Source organism: Nycticebus coucang, chromosome 13 (genome assembly GCF_027406575.1).
Source record: "Nycticebus coucang isolate mNycCou1 chromosome 13, mNycCou1.pri, whole genome shotgun sequence".
In the NCBI taxonomy this organism is placed as follows: Eukaryota; Metazoa; Chordata; class Mammalia; order Primates; family Lorisidae; genus Nycticebus; species Nycticebus coucang.
Genome location: NC_069792.1, coordinates 42,726,251 through 42,750,848, shown reverse-complemented (window position 1 = coordinate 42,750,848; position 24,598 = coordinate 42,726,251). Strand labels below are relative to the sequence as shown.

General features: G+C 35.3%; 1 protein-coding gene across 4 annotated transcripts in view; it reads right to left on the bottom strand.

The window, feature by feature from the left end:
- The window catches only part of CPNE3 (copine 3), a 54,986-nt gene that overhangs the window by 10,889 nt on the left and 19,499 nt on the right, over positions 1-24,598 (bottom strand). For 3 of the 4 annotated variants that reach the window (XM_053558889.1, XM_053558886.1, XM_053558888.1), the window contains 10 exons: positions 23,577-23,651; positions 22,257-22,328; positions 20,112-20,195; positions 17,164-17,253; positions 11,520-11,618; positions 9,745-9,861; positions 8,707-8,766; positions 7,660-7,793; positions 1,639-1,693; positions 716-767 (listed from right to left, as the gene is read on the bottom strand). In XM_053558889.1, the coding sequence (XP_053414864.1) occupies positions 716-767; positions 1,639-1,693; positions 7,660-7,793; positions 8,707-8,766; positions 9,745-9,861; positions 11,520-11,618; positions 17,164-17,253; positions 20,112-20,195; positions 22,257-22,328; positions 23,577-23,651 (838 nt within the window). The remainder of the gene's footprint in view (positions 1-715; positions 768-1,638; positions 1,694-7,659; positions 7,794-8,706; positions 8,767-9,744; positions 9,862-11,519; positions 11,619-17,163; positions 17,254-20,111; positions 20,196-22,256; positions 22,329-23,576; positions 23,652-24,598) is intronic. The other variant, XM_053558887.1, reaches the window with a different exon arrangement.

Genomic DNA, 24,598 nt, shown 5'->3' with positions numbered 1-24,598 from the left:
AATCATGCCTCTACTGTCACACACACCCTTCCTCCTCTAAACTATTTAGTCTTATATAATTTAGCGAGATTTGACATTTTAGGTTGATTAGCCAATATAGTAAAAAGGAGGAAGCACTTGGATACCCATATGTAAAGAAAAAAGTGAAATGAAAGACACATGTCTGCCTCCTGCCGTCTGCACAGAGAAAAGCTGCTACAGAAGCTCAGTTCTTCTTCCTGTTCATCCCACTCACTTGCAGAACACTGTGTGAATAAGTAATTAGACGCCGGACACTTCTTTCTTAATGTTGTGACCGCTACTCTGTGAAAACCTTTAAAAGGTCTGTACATTGAATTATTCGTTTTATTAAAGATTTATTTTCAAATCAACTTATATGGGAACATACTTTTAATATCTGATTTATATTGACGTCCTCCACAACTGAGGGTTTTTTTGTTTTATTAAATCTCTGAAGGTAGACGAATTTATGCTACAACCTCCATCATCATGGTAGACGTCCACATCATCACTGATGTGCCCTGTAATTCTCATTACCATCCTAACCACCAACCTAATGTAAACTTTTCTACCCTATACAACAGAAAGTCAAATATGTAACAAAGCAAAACCTAGAGATAAAATTTAAGTAGTTTTAAAGCATAAAAATGAAATTATTAACAAAGATTAGTATTGTTTTATATTTAAAGTCTCCATGTATATTTTCTAAACTTACCATTACAATAGGGATTGGATGGGTTAAAATTCATTGGAAATTCATGGGATACCTGCCAAAAATGAAAGAAGGATTAATGAGGCCTATGTTGCTTTTCTAGAAAGCAAAGCTTTAAAATACCCACATCACAAAATCCCAAGACCAGAGATGTTGGCGTGGATGTGGAGAAAAGGGAACACTTCTACACTGCTGCTGGGAATACAAATTAATATATTCCTTTTGGAAAGATGTTTAGAGAACACTTAGAGATCTAAAAATACACCTGCCATTCAATCCTATAATTCCTCTACTAGGTATATACCCAGAAGACCAAAAATCACATTATAACAAAGATATTTGTACCAGAATGTTTATTGCAGCCCAATTCATAATTGCTAAGTCATGGAAAAAGCCCAAGTGTCCATCGATCCACGAATAGATTAATAAATTGTGGGGTATATGTATACCATGGAATATTATGCAGCCTTAAAGAAAGATGGAGACTTTACCTCTTTCATGTTTACATGGATGGAGCTGGAACATATTCTTCTTAGTAAAGTATCTCAAGAATGGAAGAAAAAGTATCCGATGTACTCAGCCCTACTATGAAACTAATTTATGGCTTTCACATGAAAGCTATAACCCAGTTATAACCTAAGAATATGGAGAAGGGAGAGAAGGAAGGGAGGGAGTGGGGAGGATGGGCGGAAAGAGGGTGATTGGTAGGATTATACCTGCAGTGCATCTTACAAACTTAGTAAATGTAGAATGTAAATGTCTTAACACGATAACTAAGAAAATGCCAGGAAGGCTATGTTAACCTGTGTGATGAAAATATGTCAAACTGTTTATAAAACCAGTGTATGGTGCCCCATGATCGCATTAATGTGCACAGCTATGATTTAATATTAATAAAAATAAAATAAAATGAGATTTCCTCTTACCTGCCACTGAGGAGGTATCTGGGCTCCAAAACCAAAAGCTGGAAACATCTTATCACTAAAAATAAATTTTTTTAAAGGTAAAATATTGTTTTTTTCCCAAAAATAAAAAGAGCTTTATCTTTACTGATAATAAAATTAATATGAAATAATTTTAAAAAAATTAAAATTTCAGAAAAGTACAAAGATAAATCAAACCAGAGGGAATCAATGTTAGCATTTTTGACAATTTACATTCTAAATATTTTTCTGTATATTCAAAGAAGAAACATGTTTCTCTATATATATTATAAAAATTGAATTAATATTCATGTTTTATAACTCACTCTTCTACTTAAATCTTGTGCTTTCACTGAACAAATGTGTCAATAAATTCCTGAAATCACAAGTTTTTTCATTTGTTCACAGCAAACTCATCTGGCAGCAAAATCTGATCTGCATAAAGAAGAGATTATTTATAGCTTTTATGCTACGTAATATTAATTTTCACACATTTGGCCACAGAAACATAGTACAAATGCCATATATCATAAAACTCTCAGGTTTCCGTAGCAAAATGTACTTGCCAATATTTGACTTCAAGGGTTTAGGAATAGGGATTGTGACCTGAATGTATAAAATCCTGGGAATGGTTGCTGAGTATTCCACTGTATAAATGTCAGATAGCCAATGTTCTGGCAAGTATAAAACACTGTAACGAACATACTAATTTTTCTATTAGGGATATTCTTTTTATGTTTATTCTTAATGGTTCTTTTTGCATGGAAAATAGAACCTTCGCCAGAAATAATTTTCCCAGTTTGTAGTTTGTCTTTAATTCTGTTTAAAGTACAGTTCTATTCAGAGTTTTTAATATTAATGAATAAACACATAAAAATTCTTTTGGGATTTCTGCCTTCTCTAGCTAAAGGCCTTTCTCACTGCAAGATTATAAAAGTCACATATTTTCGCCTAGAACTGTCAAGTTTGCTTTTGATATTAAATTTCTAATTCATTTGCAAAGTGTTTTGGAGTAGGACATGAAGCCAAAACTGCTGCTTTCTACAAATATCCATTTTCCTTTTCCTGAGTAATAGCATACTTGAGCTAGAGACTAAATTTTCTACCTCCTCTGAGCTGCATGTGGTCAGGTGGTTAGGTTCTAGCCAAGGAGATGTGAGTAGAAATGAATTGTCAGTCACTCCTGAATTACGCCCCAAACAGGGAATGCACATGTGCTCCCAGGGCTTTTTTCCTCTTCCCTCTGGCTGGAGAAGATGCACACACCACAGCAGTGACCTTGGACCCAGGCATGGAGCCATAAATTGATGTCGCTACTGCCTGCTATAAATTGAGAATGGCAGAACTGCTCTATCAGTCCCAACTACTTAACTCTAGATGTGCAACATGAAGAAGAAATAAACCTCTATTCTATTGATGTCACTTTGTTAGGGAGTGTCCGTTCAGCAGTATGACTCTAAACTCTACTTTATACAGAATAGTACCCTAACATACACAGATGTGAGTCAGGATCCAAATTCAATCCTTGCCAGTATGATTGCTGTTAAAATCTCTCCCCCTAAATTCATTTATGTAAATATATCTATTTCTGCACTATTACTTATTTCCACTGTTCATGTACTAGTTCCATACTCTTAAGATAATTTTACAATAAGTTTTAATATCTGTTGGAGCAAATTCTCCTTCATTTCTTTTTTTTTCCCATTTCTCATTTAAACGAATTTTAAGAATTATTTTGCCAGGGTTCTACTGCAATTTTGATTAAAGTTTATCAATTCAGGGAGAAAATTTTACATTATCATTATGATATCTGCTTATCTAGAAATCATGGTATGTCTTTCCATTTAGGCAAGTTTCCTTCTTTGTCCTTCAGTACAATTTTGTAGTTTTCTTTACTAAAGATCCTAGATTTTTTATTAAATTCATTTAAATTTTTAATTATATTATAAATTGCAACATTTGTCCACTATAATTATTTGAATTGGTTATTGCTGGCTAGTGAGAATTGTTAATTTTTTTTTTAATATATTAAGTCTCACTCAGTCACCCCAGACAGAGTGCTGTGCCATTATAGCTCACCATAACCTCAAAATCATGGGTTTAAGTGATTCTCTTGTCTCAGCCCCCTGAGTAGCTGGTGACTACAGATGACAGCCACAACACCCTACTAGTTTTTCTATTTTTAGTAGAGACGGAGTTTTGCTTTTGCTCAAGCTGGTCTCAAACAACTGAGCACAGGTGATACACTTGCCTTGGCTTCCCAGAGTGCTAGCATTACAGGTGTGAGCCATGGTGACAGGACTCAGTTGTTAATTTTTTAATTTTATGTTATATCTGACTACCTTCCTGCACTCACTACTATCTAGTATTTTTTTTTTTCTTGAGACCGTCTCACTTTGTCACTGTCGGTGGAGTGCTGTGGCGTAACAGCTCACAGCAACCTCAAACTTTTGGGCTTAAGTGATTCTCTTGCCTCAGCCTCTCAAGCAGCTGGGACTACAGGTGCCCACCACAATGCCCAGCTATTTTTTTGGTTGCAGTTGTCATTGTTGTTTAGCTGGCCCACGCTGGGTTCGAACCCACCAGCCTTGGTGTATGTGGCTGGCATCCTACCCACTGAGCTACGGGCACTGCCTATCTAGTATTTTTTTCAGTTGGTTTGTTTTATGTTGGAATTTGTTCCTTACAGGTTTGTTAGAACTTATGTATGAACTTTTCCTGGCCTTTGTGAGAAGTGGCTTTTTGACTACCTGTTCCATTCCTTCCATGATTCCTGGTCTGTTCAGGTTTTCTGCCACTTCAAGTCAACTTTGATAATTTACAACTTTCTAAAATATCATCCATTAGTCCAGATTTTGGGATCAGGGATGCCAAAAACTTCTCTAAGTTTTTCTGAACTTTTTTTTTTTTTTTGAGACAGAGTCTCACTTTGTCACCCTCAGAAAAGTGCCATGGTGTCATAACTCACAGCAGCCTAAAACTCTTGGGCTCAAGCTATCCTCTTGCCTCAGCCTCCCAAGTAGCTGGGACTACAGGTGCCTGCCACAATGCCTAGCTATTTTTAGAGACAGTGTCTTGCTTTTGCTCAGGCTGTGAGGCTGTGTCCAAATCTTGATATAGGAGACGGTGCACCGCTTGTGGAAGTGGTCACCGGCTCTTGAGGGAGGTACTGGGAGTGGGACAATCTCCTACCTGGCATGGAGATGTTTGGTTGCCTGGAGACCAACCCTCAAGCAGGTGTTAAACCCTGGACATTCACGGTGCAGCAGAAGTCTCTGTTGCCCCAGGCTAGAGTACCCTAGTGTCCATCACAGCTCACAGCAACCTCAAACGCCTGGGCTCAAGGAATCCTCTTGCCTCAGCCTCCTGAGTAGCTGAGACTACCAGTACCTACCACAATACCTGGCTTGTTTTTCTATTTTTAGTAGAGATGGGGTCTCGCTCTTGCTTAGGCTGGTCTTGAGCTCCTCAGCTCAGGTGATTCACCCCCCTTGGCTTCCCAGAGTGTTAGGATTACAGGCATGAGCCACCACGGCCAGCCTGGTACTTTTTTTTTTAACTTTCCAAATCATTACTATCAGAGCATGTCTCTGGAGCCCAACAGCCCAGGCTCAATCCATCTCTGCCAGTTACCAGCTGAGTTATGTAACTCAAGTTATGTAACATGTGGTACCTCAGTTTTCTCATCTGTTCAATGTAGATGAAAGTATCCATCTCACAGCAAAGTATAAAGATTCGATGAAAACTACACAAAAAATACTTTAAATTATCCCTGGTACATAATGGTTAACACATGTACAGAATCCATTATTATTCCTTTATTTTTATTTCCTATTCTTTTATTTTGTTGAAAAACTAGTTCATTTGTATCTAATTTTTACTGTCTAAAAATAACAGCATATAAAGCCAGTCCCCTTATTGTCTTTTATTTCTAGTCTATTTTCACACTTTGATTTCCTCTATGATCTAAGAACTACTTGAGGTTTCTTTATTTCCATGTAGTATATTTTCTTTAATTATCCTTTTATAATTAACTTCTAGGTGGAAATCTGAAAAAAAAAAAAAACCTGTAAATTTTCTACTTTTTATATAACAATTCCATTATAATTGGGCCACTTTGAAATTTTTATTATATTTCCAGCTATTTTTACTTAAAATACTTTAATACTCTGTTATTAAACATGTCCAAAGTTATTTTTATTTTGGCTTGTAGAACAAAGTATTCCATAACTTTTTCGTATATTCAGTGATTTTTTTTGCCTTGAGGTTCACTAGCCTGACCCTGAAATTGCCATCTTTGCTTTAGATTTTTTTGTATTTGCCTGAAAATTTCACCTCTTTAAATGCCATGACAAATTAATGAAAAGTTCCATCAATATGTAAGAGCTTTCATCATCAAAAAAATAGACAAAAACAAGTGAAAATTTATCTTGTGTTTTAACAGATGCAAAAATATTCTAACACAGATTTTTTTCCCTATTGTTTAGTAAATCTCCAAGAGAACTTACTTAAACCTATTCAAAATCTAACCATTGAGAACCCATTTAGAGTATTTTATGGCAATTAGATCAAGTTATCCTTCAGCACTTATTCAAAGTCACCATTAAAAAAAATAATTTGATGACTGCCAAGGAAATAAACATGTTAAGGAGAAAGAAGGAGGAAGAGGAGGAAGAAGAAGAAGAAAAAGAAGAAGAAGGAAGAAGGAAGAAAGGAGGAGGAGAGAAAGAAAAAGAAAGAGGAAAAGGAAGAAGAGAGGAGAGAAGAGAGGAGAGGAAAGAAGTTTTTACTAATGTTTACAAAACATGTCATCTGGACTTCGATCACATACAGTTCATTCCACATTCAGTTTATCCTAAGGAATAAACCCCAAAGAAACAAGATCAAAAAGAGTCCTGCTGACATCAATCAGCTATTAAATAAGCAAGCTGTTCAAAATATAACTAATCACAGCATCAGATTAGAGATCAAAGGTAAACACGAATAGAAAATAAGGAAAACTTTAAGGAGAAAGCTATTGCCCCCATCACTCTCATCCCACCACCTATGAGGTCTGACAATTAAGTTCCTGAACTTGCCACCATAAGCTTATGTTGGCAACACTGTACAAACCACTCAATAAGGTTTCATTACCTTGGTATGTAAGTGGCCCACAGTTGTTTGTGTCAACATGTGGTGGTGTCTTGTTTAGTGGCATTCATTATTGTTGCTCCAAGTTTTTGTATGCTGTTTCAAGAATGTTGGAACTTGAATAAAACAACAAATTCATAAATTTCTTATTAAATTTAGCAAGCATGGAAGTAAAATTGGGAACATGTTAGTCCAAGTTTATGGGGATAATGCCATGAAGAAAATAGCAGTATACAAATGGATTAAACATTTTTCTGAGGGGAGAGAAAGTGTCACTGATGAAGAGAGGGCAGAGTAACCAATAAGTAGTAGAACTGACAAAACTGCAAAAATTCATTGAATTGGGCATCAAAATTATCAACTGACTGTGAGAAGCATAGCAGATCAACTAAACATCAATAGAGAAACAGGAAAATCTTAACTAAAAATCTTGGCCAACTCATGGCTCTTGCATCACAATAATGCACCAGCTTACATGGCACTCTCTGTGAGGGAGTTTTTAACCAATAAACAAATAACTGTATTGGAACCCCCTTCCTACTCACCTGATGGTCCCAAAGACTTTTTCTTTACCTGAAGATAAAGGAAATACTGAAAGGAAGACATTTTGATGACATTTAGGACATCAAAAGTAAGATGATGACAGCTTTGATGACCTTTCCAGAAAAAGCTTCAAAATTGCTTTGATGGGTGGACTAAGCTGCTGGTTTAGCCAAGGGGAGCACTTCAAAAGTGACCAGAGTAATATTTAACAATGAGGCATGTAGCACCTTTTCTAGGATGAATTCCCATACTTAATTGTCAGACCTCATATAACATGTGATGAAATAGAAACTGCCCTTTCTGGGGAGTTGTGAAAATAAGCATTCTAAGTTTTTCGAAAGTCATACTCACAAATCATAATCTTGAATGACCAGTCCCACTGACCAGATAGCAGTCAAATACTCATTTACACCATTGGGGCTGATGAAATGAAGGGAGTCTGGAGATTTTGGGTCACCATTAGAGCCAGTGAAGTCCACTCCCACCTGTCAAATAATAATTGTACCCCTTAGTAAGGGGAAATCAGGGACACCCGTGCTCGATCTCTAGGAAAACTTGAGGAAAGGTGATATAAACATCCATTCCTGAAGCCTGCTTCTGCCCTCTTCTAATAGATGCCTGCTACTATGCCCAAAGACAATTACACAATTAAGACCTCAACATGAGGCAGCGCCTGTGGCTCAAGGAGTAGGGCGCTGGTCCCATATGCCAGAGGTGGCAGGTTCAAACCCAGCCCCAGCCAAAAACCAAAAAAAAAAGACCTCAACATGAAACCACCTGCTGTTCCTATTTTTCTAAACATCTTAAATCATGAGTTACCATACCCATTACTTAGACTTAGGGATTTCTTCTTCTAAGTTCGTTTGACTGATGCTTTCTTTCTTTCTTTTTTAATTGAGACAGAATCTCACTTGGTTACCCTCCGTAGAGTGACGTCGCATCATAGCTCACAGCAACCTCAAACTCTTGGACTCAAGAGATTCTCTTGCCTCAGCCTCCCGAGTAACTGGGACTACAGGTGGTTGCCACAACACCTGGGTACTTTTTTTTGTTGTTGTTGTTTTGTTTTAGCGGGCCTGGGCTGGGCTTATACACACCAGCCCCACTACATGTGACCGGTACTCTAACCGACTGAAGCTTTCTGTTACTTAAATTACTTCAGGATAACCACTAGTTTGTACATATCTTCTCTCTCTCAGGAAGAAGCAATCTCATCAGCAAAGCCCAGAGCTTTGATGAACCTAGGCAACCTGTCTGAGGTCTCTCAGGAGACCCTACTGAGCAGATTGTGTAAATTTCATTACAAAGTTAGGTTTGCAGTAAAAGAAAGAATACTGTAAAATGGAGAAAAAAACAACATTTTATAACCTACACCGAAAAATTCAGCATCTTACTTACGGTAAAATTAAGTTGACATCCTCCCATGATATAGTCAAGAAATGTGCATTCTACTGTAATCTAAAAATAAATAGAAAAACTGTTAAAATTACAGCTCACTTACTATATCCACTGAGAAGAGAAACAGAAAGCTTTTTGTCTTATGTGTTTTAAGAAGTTGCAAATTGAACAGCACATTATACGAACATCTGGAAATTACCCCTGCTTTTGAGTTTAAGGCTTCTCTACCCTCTACCCTTACACGTCATGAATCTGTAACATTTTCTTCAAGATAATTACAGCAAAAAAAATAAAATAATAATAATAATAATTACAGCAATGTTAAGATAAGAATATTAATGGCCTACAGGCGAAACTTACTAAATGCAGAATACAAATGCCTACATACAGTAACTAAGAAAATGCCATGAAGGCTACATTGAACAGTTTGATGAGAATATTTCAGATTGTATATGAAACCTGCACCTTGTACCCCTTGATTGCACTAATGTACACAGCTATGATTTAACAATAAAGTAAAAAAAAAAAAAAAAAGAATATTAATGGCCAAATATAAAATATACTCATTTTAAGTTATATGAAATTAATAATGAGTCTCATGTGTTGATAACTTTAATAAGAATAGATACAGAAAGAATACAAACCACCACCACCAACAAAAACTCACTGTTCACTGTAAGAAGCCTAGCTTTTCCCCTCCACTCATAACATATCACTTTAGATTATGAACTGCATAAATACACTGGGTGAGGCCATTTTCACTAATGGGCTGGGAAAATACTGCAATGCCTTGTATTTCCTAAGATAATGAAAAACATCAATATTCCTGGTCCTTTGCTAATAAGGTGTCAATCCTTAGAAGCAAGTTATTTGAAAGACATTATTACTATTTCATACTCTATTCTTTTCCCTAAAGTGACCAGATGCTCATGTGATTTTCAACTGCTCAAAATTCAAGTATTTGTTTGATACAAACCATACTGATGGAGAATTTGAAATATAATCTCATTACATTATAAGCAGCCAAGGCCAACCAACCTCACACTGTTTCACACTGATAAAACCAACCTCACACTGTTTCACACTGATAACACCTGAATTCTTGTAGCTTTTTTTCTTTTGCCTCTTTTTTTCATTTATGCATTCAAATTCAATCTGTAGGAAAAGATGACAAAATGTTAATTTTTATAAACAATATTAGAATTGCCAATACAAATTGGAATAAATGACTTTTTCCCCTTGGGATCAAACCACTTACTGATATAGGTTTGTTGCAAAATACAACTCAGAAACAATTACATGAAGCATAATCAGCTACATATCTACCAATCAAGGCACTCCTAAAATCACATACCCTTTAAAATAGTTCCCAAGAGTAAATATTACCTCTGTAGGTGATTTCCTTGAAGATGCTTCAAATAATAATCTTTCTCCTTTATAATAAAGGAAATATAATATTACCCCTAGCTGTTATCAACACAAAGAACAAAAATATGCCTCTTAGAAAAGAGGAAAAAGCTCCAACATCTTATAACAATATATGAAAGCCTGATCCTATGGTAAAATATCAAGCAAAGATCATCTGTTTCTACTGGGACTATGTATTAGATATAGATCCAATATCTAACGTTCTCCTTTATGTGTATTTCCTTCCCCCAGAGAGAATGACCTTCCTTCCACCTCCTATCCACATATCCATCCTTAAGGCCTGGTTCATATCATTCTTCTCTATAACTTCTACTACTCTTCTAGTCTTCTCTGATCTCCAACCATCTCCTCAAAATTCTACAACCATATAACATGTAGCTATATACTCTGTATTATTCTCAATTGTTTCGCTTAGTTTTGCTTCATAGCTAGAGTATAATCACCTCCAAGCTACATTCTTGAATAATCTCTGTCTTGCCTAATAATAGCATAAGAGACACTCAGTGAATACTTGATAAGCTGCCTCTTCTGGTTAATAGGAAGCGACTTATTTACTTCAGTCATTACTAATTCTCTAAGAATCAAGCATCAAAAAATACATGTGATACAATCATGCAAAACAGAATTACATTAAACAAATTCCTTAATGGTTCAGGATCTTGTCAGAGTTTCAGTCATTATCATAAATATTAATTATTGAGTGTTGGGGATACAGAAATGCCCTCAACTGAATTCTCATTGAGAAAAGTCTGCATTGCCTCATACATTCACTTTCAGGCTCAGAAAGTACTCCTTTGTTCTGCTTCAGCCAGTGTGTGTCAATGGCTCCCAGGCCTGTGCTCAGCCATTGGACTCTATGTGGCAGGGGCAGGGTCCTTTGACTGCAGCACCAGAAGGGTACACTGAGACCAGCTGCCTTGGCTTTGCTGCCAGAAAAACCTGCTGTCATGGGGGCCAATGTCTACTACTGAAGCTGATGCTGCTCTGTTTGTTCTCAGAACAGGAGTACAGCCCTGCTCCTCTGGTGTTTGATTGCATTGTGTGTGCTTTGGTGACTCCGATACCAAGATATATGGGACAAAAATGTTTGGACTTCTACTCCTAGTGACCAACACTGTGATGATCTTTGCTGTCCTCTATGCAGATGGAGCCCTCACCTGGCATTGATAACCATTAGGTAACCATTACACGGTATTCCACTAAACAAAATTCATACCCCAAGTATGAATTTTAGATTACTTGATGACTAAATGTCTCAGAGCATATGTGATACAGAGTAAAAACACGGTGAACCATTTGCTATGGCAAGGGGAAAATGAATGAAATACAATAATAGATACAGGGCCAGACTATAAGGTGTATGCAAATGCAAAGATGTAACTTACAGGTGAGTTTCTGGAGGCGTCCTTCAGTTTGGTCATGGTGGTTTGAAATGTTCCAATGAGATCATGTGACCCATCATTGTCATAATCATAGCACTCTACCTAAAATTAAGTATAATGAAAATATAATTGTATTAAAAAGTATAGATCATAATAAATGTCACCTAACAAGAAGTACCATTTTAATTAAAATAGGTGAAAATGTTTAATATGCAGTTCCTACTTTGAAAAGTAGGAATTAACTTCCTAGAGTAAACATATGCAAATACTTTCAAACTCAAGCTATCCTTAAAATGGGGCTCTAAGATAGATCACAGGTAGATGAAAAACAAAAATATTGCTTAAAGTTCACATTAAGCAGTTTCCAGCTCCTCTATCATGCCCTCAATAAGTGCTGATAAAGGGCAAAATGGAATTATAGCTTCTTTCTCATCCATTTCTTTACCTTGCTAGCAGTAGATAAGGGCTAAAAGGCATTATCTAGAGGAAAAAAGAAAGTCAATATCCTAGACAGATAAATATTATATAATAAAATCCTAGGCCGGGGTGGTGGCTCACACCTGTAATCCTAGTACTCTGGGAGGCCAAGGCAGGCGAACTGTATGAGCTCAGGAGTTCCAGACCAGCCGGAGCAAGAGGATTGCTTGAGCCCAAGAGTTTGAGGTTGCTGTGAGCTATGATGATGCTAAGGCACTCTACCCAGGGCAACAGGGTAAGACTCTGTCTCAAAAAAAAAAAAAAAAAAAAATTAAATCCTAGATAATTTAAATTTATGGAAAAATGTATTTCATGAGCTACCATCTGATGAGGCTAGGTTGTGTTAAAAGTTAGCAATGATAAAGTCTGATTTGCATCATTCTGAGGATCACAATTCTTACAAAAAAAAAATGGAAAATTCCAAGGCAAGTCTACTCAGTCCACTGAGGAGCTATTGATACTGGGTCTAATCTACTCTATTTCTATGTAATTTAGGGTGAATTCTAGTCTAATAATGCTCCCTCTTTGAAGAAAAAAAGTAGAGGTGAGATTATTTGACTTGCATGAAGTTTTGTGCAAATTGACAGAAGTAACTAAAAAGTAAATATTCACTAGAATACTATAATATTCTTTGCGGTGGGAAAAATAAGTTAGTGTGAATTATTAGCAAGCAGGGGTGCTCAAGGGAAGCTGAAAACTGGCCATAAAATTGTGATCTTCCTGGAGACTTTACATCCTTTGTATTAACCTGGATGGAAGTGGAAGACATTATTCTTAGTAAAGCGTCACAAGAATGGAGAAGCATGAATCCTATGTACTCAATTTTGATATGAGGACAATTAATGACAATTAAGGTTATGGGGGGGGAGCAGAAAGAGGGATGGAGGGAGGGGGGTGGGGCCTTGGTGTGTGTCACACTTTATGGGGGCAAGACATGATTGCAGGAGGGACTTTGCCTAACAATTGCAATCAGTGTAACTGGCTTATTGTACCCTCAATGAATCCCCAACAATAAAAACAAAAAAAAGTGGAAAAATAAATAAATAAATAAATACTCTGTTTTCAGCAAAAAAAAAAAAAAAGAATTGTGATCTTTCAACATCAATGTTTTCATAGTGCTTTAAATAATAATTTCAAAACAGATTATTTCATTTGTGCAAACATTTATGATATACACTGGGCACATTCTCTAAATAGCCTTGTGAAGTAGAGAGAGTAGGAATTCTGTTATCATTATTCCCATTTTGCAGAACTAAAACTTGGAGGAATTAAATAAAAAGTCCCAGAAGGCAGTGTGCCTTGTGTAGTAACTGACACAGGTAAAGTAAAGCTATGCTAAGGACACTTCCAAATGCTTTTACAGCCTGTGATATTAATCACCAAAAAATGTTCAGGATTATATGGTTCTAGGAATTAAATGCTTACCATAACTAAAAGTTTTAAATTCCTTACTGTATTTTCATTATTCTTCAGGATGACTAAAAATCAATCAATCCATCAAAATAGCCCAGATCTAGAATTGCAATTTTGAATTAACAGTAGGGGATTTTATTTGGGCCAGGAGTGGTAATCCCAGCACAATGGGAGGCTAATGCAGGAGAACTGCATAAAGCCAGGAATTCAAGATCAGCCTGGACAGCACAGTAAGACCCCATTTCTACAATTTAAAGAATAGCCAGGTAAGATGGCATGTGCCTGTAGTCTCACTTATGAAGAAGGCTGGACTTGAGCCCAGGAGCTGGAAGTTGCAGTGAGTTCTGATCATGCCACTGCACTGCAGCCCAGGCAACAAAGTAAGACTCTCCCTCTCAGAAAAAAAAAATGCTTTGTAGTCATTTTGGTCACTAACAGTTTAACTCTTGCCCTATATATTCAATATCCAACCTTTAAACCAAAAGCCTTTTATCTAACTCTTTACTAAAGGAAAAGAAAGTGAAAAATTTTAATCATATTTCTAGCAAAAGTAAAACTTAGAAAAGACAGAAAACTATCTTAAGATTTTAGTAAGAACAGAAATTTTTCAATTATGGAAAATGGAACTTTACAATTTAGATTTGCATTCAGGGAACATCCATTTATATCTAAACAAGACTAAACTTTGATAAGGTCAAGATTTTATTTAAACAAAGCTTACGAATAGGGCTAAAATTGGTCATATATTTAGATGGACTAAACTTTCAGGACATACAAAAAATATTTTTAAACTAAAACTTCTCATAACTCACTATAATAAATATATAGCAAAAAACCCTCCTGGCCCCTTGAAGGTAGACATGACATTTATAATGCTGACATATGTTCAGGTACAGTTTGAGGTAAGGTGATTTGCATCATTTAATTTCTCTTTTCTCAAGAATTCAAAGACTAATACTACTGGTTGTTTAAACAGTATGCATAATAATGTTATGCATGCTGTTATACATAAGAGTATGCAACATAATGTATGCATGTGCACATGTATATATAAATCATAATAAACATATTTAATAGATATACAAAATATACCTATACATATGCAGATACATAAAGCATATATATAATATACATATAATGTATACTGTACATATACATAAATATATGCATGATAAATAATAAATGTATGTATGTATACATATGTGTATATGTATATACGCAAAAGGACACACACACCACACAATACTATATTCACTGAGGCATTCCCATTTTAGGCAAGGTGACAGCATGCATGATTATTTCTCTTTGCACTTGAACTTATGGAAATAATACATGCTAGAGTGATAACACATTGCAACAAAGAAACCAGCAAGGATTCCAATTCTGTTCTCTGACTGTACTCTCTTTACTACACAATAAGCAATTTCCAAATAGTAAGAGAATCACAAATGTGTGGCTTTCTGATATTGCAAAGAAACACAGAACTAAGTGAAATAAAGTCAGTGATGATGTGTCAAACCAAGTTATGTATAGTTAAAAGCAAACCAAGAAACTTTGAAGAATGAAAGAAATTTGTCAGAGAAATCTCAGAAAAATCAATTTACTTACTATAATAAAATAGCCCTGTAAGCATGCCACTGTGAGCAAAAAAGTTTAAAAAAAATTGTTTCATCGTTAACATATCATTATAAACAGTCAAATACTTATGGCTTAAATTGCTCCGTAAGTAGGAAAAAAAAAAAAACTGTTTAATTATTTAAAATAGTGACATATTTTTATAGTAGAATAAATATTGTGAACATTATTTGATGTGATAGATGACACAGAAATCTTGAATATTATTTGATATAGTAGAAATTAAAACAATCATTTTCACAGATACCAGAGAAAAGTGAAGATACCTCCTACAGGAAAGCTGGTATATGTATTCAAATCAATGTACATTAAATAATTAGCCTCAATTTTTTTTTTTTTTTTTTAATTTGGCCGGGGCTGGGTTTGAACCCGCCACCTCCGGCATATGGGACCGGCGCCCTACCCGCTGAGCCACAGGCGCCGCCCAATTAGCCTCAATTTTTTAAATTAAGGAAACCATAACTCTAAGATATTAGATACAAAAGAATAATGCTTCTTGACTAGTTATGACCAAGGAGCAATATGCTTTATTTAGGCTATTGATTGTTTTGATTATTAAGACAAAATGGGTTTTAATGTTTAAAAATGATAATTACAGATTAGGTATTTTTTACCCTAGATGTTCGTGCCTTCTCATATTTAATGATGCTTAATATTTTTAATGAGAAAAGCAAAAGTTCTGGATTTGGTATAATTTACAAAAGTAATTTTTATCACTAGTTTTCTACTATTTATTTTGGACCAAGATTTTTCATAGCTGTTTGAAATACCATACAGATCATACCTACATGCATTTTTAAAGTTCTCCACAAACTGGGAACAATTTTTTTGGATTGTAAAAATGAAGTGATTTTTCAATAATAATGGCACCTCTACTATAGTTAACAGTTTACAAAACTTTTACTTTTGTTAATTTCATTTTTACTTTTATATAAGGTAGAAATTATTATCTCCATAATAAAAGTGAAGAAGTTGGGTGAATTGCCCAACTATGACCCCTTAGCTGGTTAAAGGACTAAGCTATAACTTGAACTGTGGTCTGTCTCCAAATTCTATCCTTGTTCCACTACATTACCTTTCCTGCTTCTATCAAATAATTTTGTTTTTAAAACTGGTCTGCTGACCTCTGAACATAAAAAAAGATTCTGTAGAATGAATCATTTAAAGGATAACTTTGGTATAAAAGTGTCTCCAAAAAAAAAAATATATATATAAATACACACACACACATATATTATTGTTGTTAAATGCCTATGAATAAAAACGTTTAAAAAGCCCACTGAGACATCTGCTGTTTGCTGTCCCCACCCTACTTCCCTGAATCTCGAAAACTAAAGCCATCTAGAAGCTTTCAATGGCCAACCACAGCAGCTCAGGCCTGTAATCCTCTCAAAGGCGGAGGTGGGAGAATCGCTTGAGCTAAGGAGTTTGCGACTAGCTTGAGCAACAGCAAGACCCCCAACTCTACTAAAAATAGAAAAAAGTTAGCTGGGCATTGTGGTAGGCACCTGTAGTCCCAGCTACTCAGGAGACTGAGGCAGAAGGACCTCTTGAACCCAGGAGTCTGAAGTTGCTGTGAGCTAGACTGACACCATGGCATTCTAGCCTAGGACAAGAGAGTGGGACTGTGTCTCAAAAAATAAATAGATAAAATATCTTGTGCTGAAAATAAAGAACAGAAATGCCACCACTCTTCTTTTTCCTTGCTAAAGGTTGGCAGAACCACTGGGCTCTTAGAGTAACTTCTGCTTTTATATGTGAGGTATACACCAAAGGCAAAGAATGTAGGTAAAGTATCTCCTATTGGGAGAGAAAAGGAATCTTATTAAAATACATACTTTTTATTTTTAACAGTACAAAATAAAAAAGAATTTGTATTGTTTGATTAAGCATTAGGTCCACAGATTAGGTAAACGTGTCTTTTCCTTAAACTGACTATTTCACTTAATCAGAAGACATTTCTATGTTAGTATTACTACATATATACATAAAATTCAAACCTATGAGTATCTGTTATATTATTTACTTTCTTTAATACTACCTCATATCATAAATTTTATAAAATAGGAAAACAGGTGAGCGTGTGTATATGTGTGCATATAATTATATGATTTCAAGTTACCTTAATTGTTTTATCCATATCTCCATAGCACAGAGAGTTAAGAGAAATTTTAAAAGGTCTCCAAACAGGATTCAAGTTGTTTTTAACAACCTATAAAAATGAAGGATCAAAGACTTGTTAGAAAAATATCTAGTTTATTAATGTTTTGCTCTTGTCTTTCCCAGGTCCTCGATATACTCTCACATTCATCCTTTATATATTCACCTACTCAACTATTTCAATAAGAAACTAGCTATTACACAACTGTAACATGAAAAATGTAATAATTATCCAATTTTGGTACATTCTGGGGAAAGAAGGAAATTATTTGGGAAATCTATCCACCTACTATAAGGTATAATTAGAAATGGCAGGGGATTATTGACAGGATATCAATACTACTTCTTTGCCCTACTGTAGGGCAAAGAAGATTCAAATATAAAACAAGGATTAATAAATATTGAATAAGAAAAACCCTTACTGTATTGGATTTGAATTGGAGAAATAAGTCTAAATTCATGATTTACAATTTCATTACTATACATATATACCTAATAAACAGATATTCACAAATACACATATTTCCCAGTTGTATCCACTAAAAAGGCCTAAAAGCAGTGACATCCCAGTAGCAATGAACACATTCAGCACTCAGACGTTAATGGTTAAATACTACTACTTCCCTTTGCTAGCAAATTGTCAAAAAAATAAAATGAAATAAAAATAAATACTGTTACCCTCTTAGGGTGCTTAAGAGATATGGCTCATTTCACCTCTGGCACAGGGAAAGTACAAGGCAAACTAAGAATGAAGAGAATGCTTAAAGATGAATGAGGTCTCGTTAAAAAAAGTTAAATAAAAATAAAACAAGAGCCATTGAATCAGCTCTCCCTAGTTGGATTTGGATTAATTTGAGCCCCAAAATGACAGTAATGAATTACAACACAATACATATAGTTTGTTATAACAACCCATGATACTACAATGTAAAAATAAAAAGAGAGAAAGTAAGAGGGAAAATAGGAAAGAAGAATTCCTGCTAATATAAATAAAAGGGATGAAAGATTCAGGGGGAAAAAAAATCACTATTTTACAATACTCAATATAGTAATTGATTCAGGCAAGGATCATCAATCTATGCTAAAACTACTGCGTAAAATACTAGAGAATAGATAATACCTAACAAAGTATCACAGCACATGTCACTTCTTAGTTACAAATAAAAAAAAAAATGAAACTCTAACATGGCAAAATCTGGTGGTCGTCAACTTAATTAAGTAGCCAACCACGCATCATCAATACCAGGCAGCCTGACACTGTGAACCCCTGATGAGGAGGAGGAAGGGACACAAGGAGTGTTCTCGATAGAAATGTTTGATCTAGGGGCTAAGTGCAGTGGCTTACACCTATAATCCTAGCACCTCTGAGAGGCCAATGTGGGAAGATTGCTTGAGCTCAGGAGTTCACGATCAGCCAGAGCAAGAGTGAGACCCCATCTCTACTAAAAATAGAAAAATTAGCCAGGCAAATTTTTAAATTTTATAAAATTAGACAGCCAAAATGGCTGTCGCCTGTAGTCCCAGCTACTTGGGAGACTGAGGCAAGAAAACAGCTTGAGCCCAGGCAACAGACTCTGACTCAATAAAAGAAAAAAACAGAAATGTTTGATCCGGATCTGGTTGTAGTTGTGAGAAAGCAGAAGAACCCAGGATGTTAGACATACTGGTCTTGATTATTCAAAAGATTCAATGGAGATAGAAAGGTATACAAAGGAGATAGAAAGAATAGTCCTCTATTGCTATATTGGAAACAAAACAGCCACACGCAAAACACGAGCCTTGACTGGAACCTGGACAACACAAAACAAAATAAAATACACAAGATGAATGGTATGATGAATATGATGTTATTACATAAACGTTAATTAGAATGCTCTCGTTCTTGAGAAATGCCTGCTATAGCATTCATTTGAAGGTGAAGAGTCACGATGGTTGGGGCCGACATTAGGATGGTTTTACAAAAGGGAGTGCATGTGTGCGTAAAGTATGTGTGTGGGTGTGTGGGTATGTGTGTGAGAGAGACAGAGATACAGACAGAGAGAAGGAGAGCACAAGTGAGCGCAGGTAGGATTAGTTGATGAATCTAGGTAAGGGGTACAGAGCAATATGTTTAGAATTCTTCATAGAACTCAAAAAAATTATTTTTTCTGAAAGAATTTTTTTTATGAAAATGTTTTAAACTTTGACTGTATCAACTAAATCACACATTTAGAAAAGTTCAGCTCACTCAAATCCAGTTCAATGATATAGCCAAAAACTGTGAATACCAGCTGAGCACAACGTCTAGAAAAATAATACATCACTACATCCCCAAATTCTTCAATTTCTCCTTTACAGTCACTTCCCTTCTACCCAAAAAGATTACCAGTAATCTGGCCTCTGCATTTTTATATGATTAAATCCAAAATATTTATCAGCATTGCTTCAGAATTTTACTTCATAAACATGCAACCTTAAATAATGTAAGATAGGTTTAGACATTTTAAATTTTATAAAAATGTCTGGTTCTTTCTTTAATCAACATTATGTGTATGAATTTTTTCCCAATTGTTACATATATCTGTATATCATTTTTACTGTTGTAGAATATGACATCTTATAAAAATCCCATTATAAATTTTATGGGCATGATAATTTTAGTTGTTAGAAGAAATCAAAAAAATTTTAAATAAAAATAATTAAGCACAATAAAAGGTTTTTTTTTTCATTAAAAGACAAATGGGCATGTTAACCTAGTATTCTAGTACTTCTTAGCTGTATAAAAGGCTGAACTCAAGGTGCTATTTTTATAAATACGTAATTTTTAGAAATTGCCCACTGATGTTGGCATACATATGTAATTTTTTAAAGTCCAGATTAATGGAATTCCAAAGGAAACCACCACCCTACATTTCAAATTCGAATACTTACCTCTGTTCGATGAACCATTAGCCAGTTTCCGTCAGATGTCTGCTTGTGGAACTCCAGGTACGGGTCTGACTTTCCAAACAGATCCTACATTTAAAATGAACAAAACATCATTTATTCTACTCTAAAACCACGTGTGATCCTACTTCATACATGTTAGCAGCCACCCGAGGTCTAATTCCATGGTGTAGATATACTGTAAATACAAATCCTATCATCTTTCCCACTAACTTATAAACTTCCCAAAGTCCACCTGGGAGAACTATTAAAATACTTATGATTAATGTTGTATATCATACTTATTTCTCAAACTTTACAACAGGATAGTTACAAAATATAGTGATCAAATAAACCATAAAATATGTTTTTGGTTTGTTTTCAGCAGTAACAAGTTTCATTCACATAGCACTGAGTAGTTTTATATAAATAATATCACAAACATTAGCCATAACAACTCTGAGGGACAGGGCAGTTATCAGTGAGAAAATGGATTCAGAGGGTTTACGCCGACTTTCCCAAAACCACATGTCCAATTAATAGATGGATCTGGGTCTTGACTTCATGTGTCACCCTTTCATGTCCAAAACCCCTTCACCAACACCACACATCTCTTCACACAAGAGAACAGATGTAGATATATAGAAAGGGCAACAGAAATACTTCAAGGGCACTTGAGTCCTCAACTACATCTTCTATTAATATTTCCTCTGTAATTCACCACAGCACTCCTATACAGTGCTCAAGCACAGTGAGTGCTCAGAAATGCCCTTCTCACCATCCTCAACACACACTCACACACACTCTTACACAGAGAGATACAATTCTAAAGGAATGTAAAAATCACAGATGTTAACTCAGGTGGTGAGATTAGAGATGATTTTACTGTTTTGTTTTTGTTTTATCTTAATTTTGAAATTTACATACTCCTTAGTATATATTCCTTATTATTTTGAAAATGAAAGGACACATATTAATCCTTAATTAATTTTTAATTCATTAATTATTAATTCACAGGCTTGGTGTCTGTAGCACAGTGGTTACAGCGCCAGCCACATACACCAAAGTTGGCAGGTTTGAACCCAGCCCAGGCCATCTAAACAAGAATGACAACTGCAACAACAAAAAACAGCCCAGCGTTGTGGCAGGTACTTGCAGTCCTAGCTACTTGGGAGGCTGAGGCAAGAAAATCACTTGAGCCCAAGAGTTTGAGGTTGCTGTGAGCTGTGACTCCATGGCCCTCTACCAAGGGTGACATAGTGAGACTCTGTCTCAAAAAATAAATAAATAAATAAAATTATTAATGCACAATAATATATGCAGATATATCCCTGAGCTGAAGATTTTTTTTTAGTCCTGAATTAATAATATTATTTCCCTCTTGAACACAGAGTTTAATGTCAAGCAAATAACACTATCTGGTATAGTCAAAAATATAAACATGGGCTGGAGACAGTAGCTTACACCTGTAATCTCAGGAGTCCTTAAGTGAAAGGATCACTTAAGACCAGGAGGTTGACCCCAGCCTGGACAACATAGTAAGATCCCCACCTATACATAAAAATTAGCTGAGCCTGGTAACACACTCCTGTAGTCCCAGTTACACAGAAGGCTGAGGCAGGAGGATCACCTTGAGCTCAGTAGAGTTTGAGGTTGCTGTGAGCTATGTTTATGCCTGTAATAGCCTGGGCAACAGAGTGAGACTCTGTCAAGAGAAGAGAAGGGGAGGAGAGAGGAGGGAAGGGAAGGAAAAATATTAAACATTGACCCCTTAAATTTGAAAGCAAAAAGGATTAACTGGTTTTTAATTAATAAAGCATGGACTTTTTGCTGTTTTACTAAAGATAATCTAACTATACTATTTGAGAGTATAGTTGGATTATCTTTTACAGTAACATTAATGTTTGTATTAAACTCCTCTTTTAACCTAGGCTAATTCTTTGATTATATCTAAATGAAAGAGGTTCTTTCATCTAGACATAAAGGGAAATGTGTTCTACTTAAACACACACACACAAACGCAAAATTTGGAAGTAACTCATACTCCATGTGATGCCCAGACAATGAAATGCACAATATTAACTGCATTTCTCAAAAGGAAATCGATGTGATACAAAACAGGACGTCCTTGTTGAAACCTGCACTACGCACCTTATTATCCAGTTTTCTGGCTTCCATTTCAAACAAAACCACTCTATTGTCCTTTATTTCTTCAGCTGAAATCTGTAAGTAGATAAGATAAGTGAAAGAAAATAAATTTTAGGGATTTTGCTATATTTATGAAATAAATGCAAATTTTTTGTTATCTAATAATATATCAATCTATACTACTACAAGTGAATTTTAAAATTTTCATTAAGAAAATGGTACCATTAAAAATTTACCATTTTTTTTTTTTTAGCTGCATGAAATAAATATTTTCTAAAAATATGCCAAGTCTGCATTATGCAATTTCCTTTGTAAATGTGGCTACCCAAATTGGATCTTCCCCATCCCAGAGAAAAGTCGAAGGCCTGGAAAAGTAAGGCTATCCTCTGCACAAAACAAGCAAAAGCTCCCTAAAAACTGAGAAGCATGAGTAAATAATACTTAGAGAACTATATACATTGAAATGTCAAAATAATGTTTTCATCCAGTGTAACTAAAAGACTCATTCTACTTACAATAAATATCAGGCTATCGTGCCCCGAAGTAATAAAGATAACTAAAGATAACGTTTATTGCCCTACAAAAGTCAATATGCCTAACAGTCCGAACCTTCCAATCTGGAAATCTAAACAAGAGCAAAATAGCTGCTCAGAGAAATGTATTTGATAATCACAACAAACCTCAAACACTGCTTTCTCAGGAAGTCAGCCTAATATTCTCAGAGAGAGCTTAAGTTAGGAAACCATCACTCCAGGAAGAAATTGCAAAAGATAAAGAATTTAAAAGTTTGGCTTTATAGAATTTGAAACCTAAAATGTGGTAAAGCATATATTAATTGCTTTACTTGTAAAGCCTAGGACAGTAACCAGCAATGGAAAGTCTGAGTGGAAGGACGGGCAGCAGTGAACAAGCACAAAATGGAGGATAAAGAGTTTACAGATTCAATAACGATGTCACAATATAACATCCATCTGGAAATAAAGTCAATCATGGAAAGTTATTATGTTGAGAGAAGTTTCCTTTGTAGAAAGCCAAATTATGGCTTTCTAATTGATGCTTCCATGTGGAGGGGCCAGTATATTACCAAGGTGCACCTGACCTCTACAGACAACTTCAAAAACTTAAAGAAGGGATACCCACACTGGATTTTCCTCCTTAATTTTTGACACACTTCCCCCTTGTGATCACTACAAGGTGAGGGTGGACGGAATGCAACATTCCAGATCAAGTGATAAAACATGGCTGTAGGGTATCTGTCTGATAGGCACAGTTTTAGCATGTCCGATTATGCTAAATCTTTTGAGGCAAATATCTCATCTTTACCGTAATGCTCCCTTTCCCTGCAGGTTTGCCATTTTTAAGCACCAGTGGTCGAGTTAGCTTCTTACTGGAAACAATCTGTTAAAATTGAAAAGTGAAAATTGAAAGATACAAAGAGCTATTTTATTTCAACATGTGAATTTTTAAATTGAATAATTCCCCCTAAATGAATGAGTACAAAGTTCAGTTGACTTTTTCTTTATTTTTCTTTTTTAATTTTGTTTTGACATGTGGACTCACTCGGGAGGACAAAGGCATGATCACACACTTATTGCAGCCTCAAACAATCTTCCTGCCTCAGCCTCCCAGGGTGATAGGATTACACGTTTGAGCCATGGTGCCCAGATAAATTCACGTAAAATCATTAGAAATGGAAATATTAAGTCAGTTCCTTAAAGATTTAAAGATTCTTTAGTATTTACAATGCACCTACACTTTAAAAACTCATTGGAAAAAAACTTTCAAGGAACCTACCCTAACAGATACAATCTCCCCACCTACTAGTTTCTTTACCCCACACTTCAAAATTTAAGTTCTTCCTTGTAATAGAATAAGAGGGCCAGATTCTCATCGCATATACAAATCACTGAGCCAAAACCCCTCTGGGTAAAAGGTGAGTCTCAGAACACTCAATAAATGGGATTCAATTTTTCAACTGACACATACTTTAATATTTAACTCTCATGAAGTATTATATTGATTAAAATTAATATAATTAATATATTATAGTAATAATATAACAACACATAGCTACTTTTAAACAGATATATCTCCAATATGTTTACAAGTTCATTAGAATTTTAGCTACACTGTGTTTTTTTCCAAAAAACAAAAAATCATCTTTAACTTTTTTCTTTGAATCTATTTATCACAGTTTTGGGAAACTGATCAGTTCCATATTGCTTATGAGACTTAGAAAATACCAGAGCCTCCAAACAATTCAACCCTAAAAAGTAAACTTGTAAAAGACAAATTTAAGTGACAAATGTTACCCAAAAAGAAAAAGGCCCCTCCTTCCTGAAGCC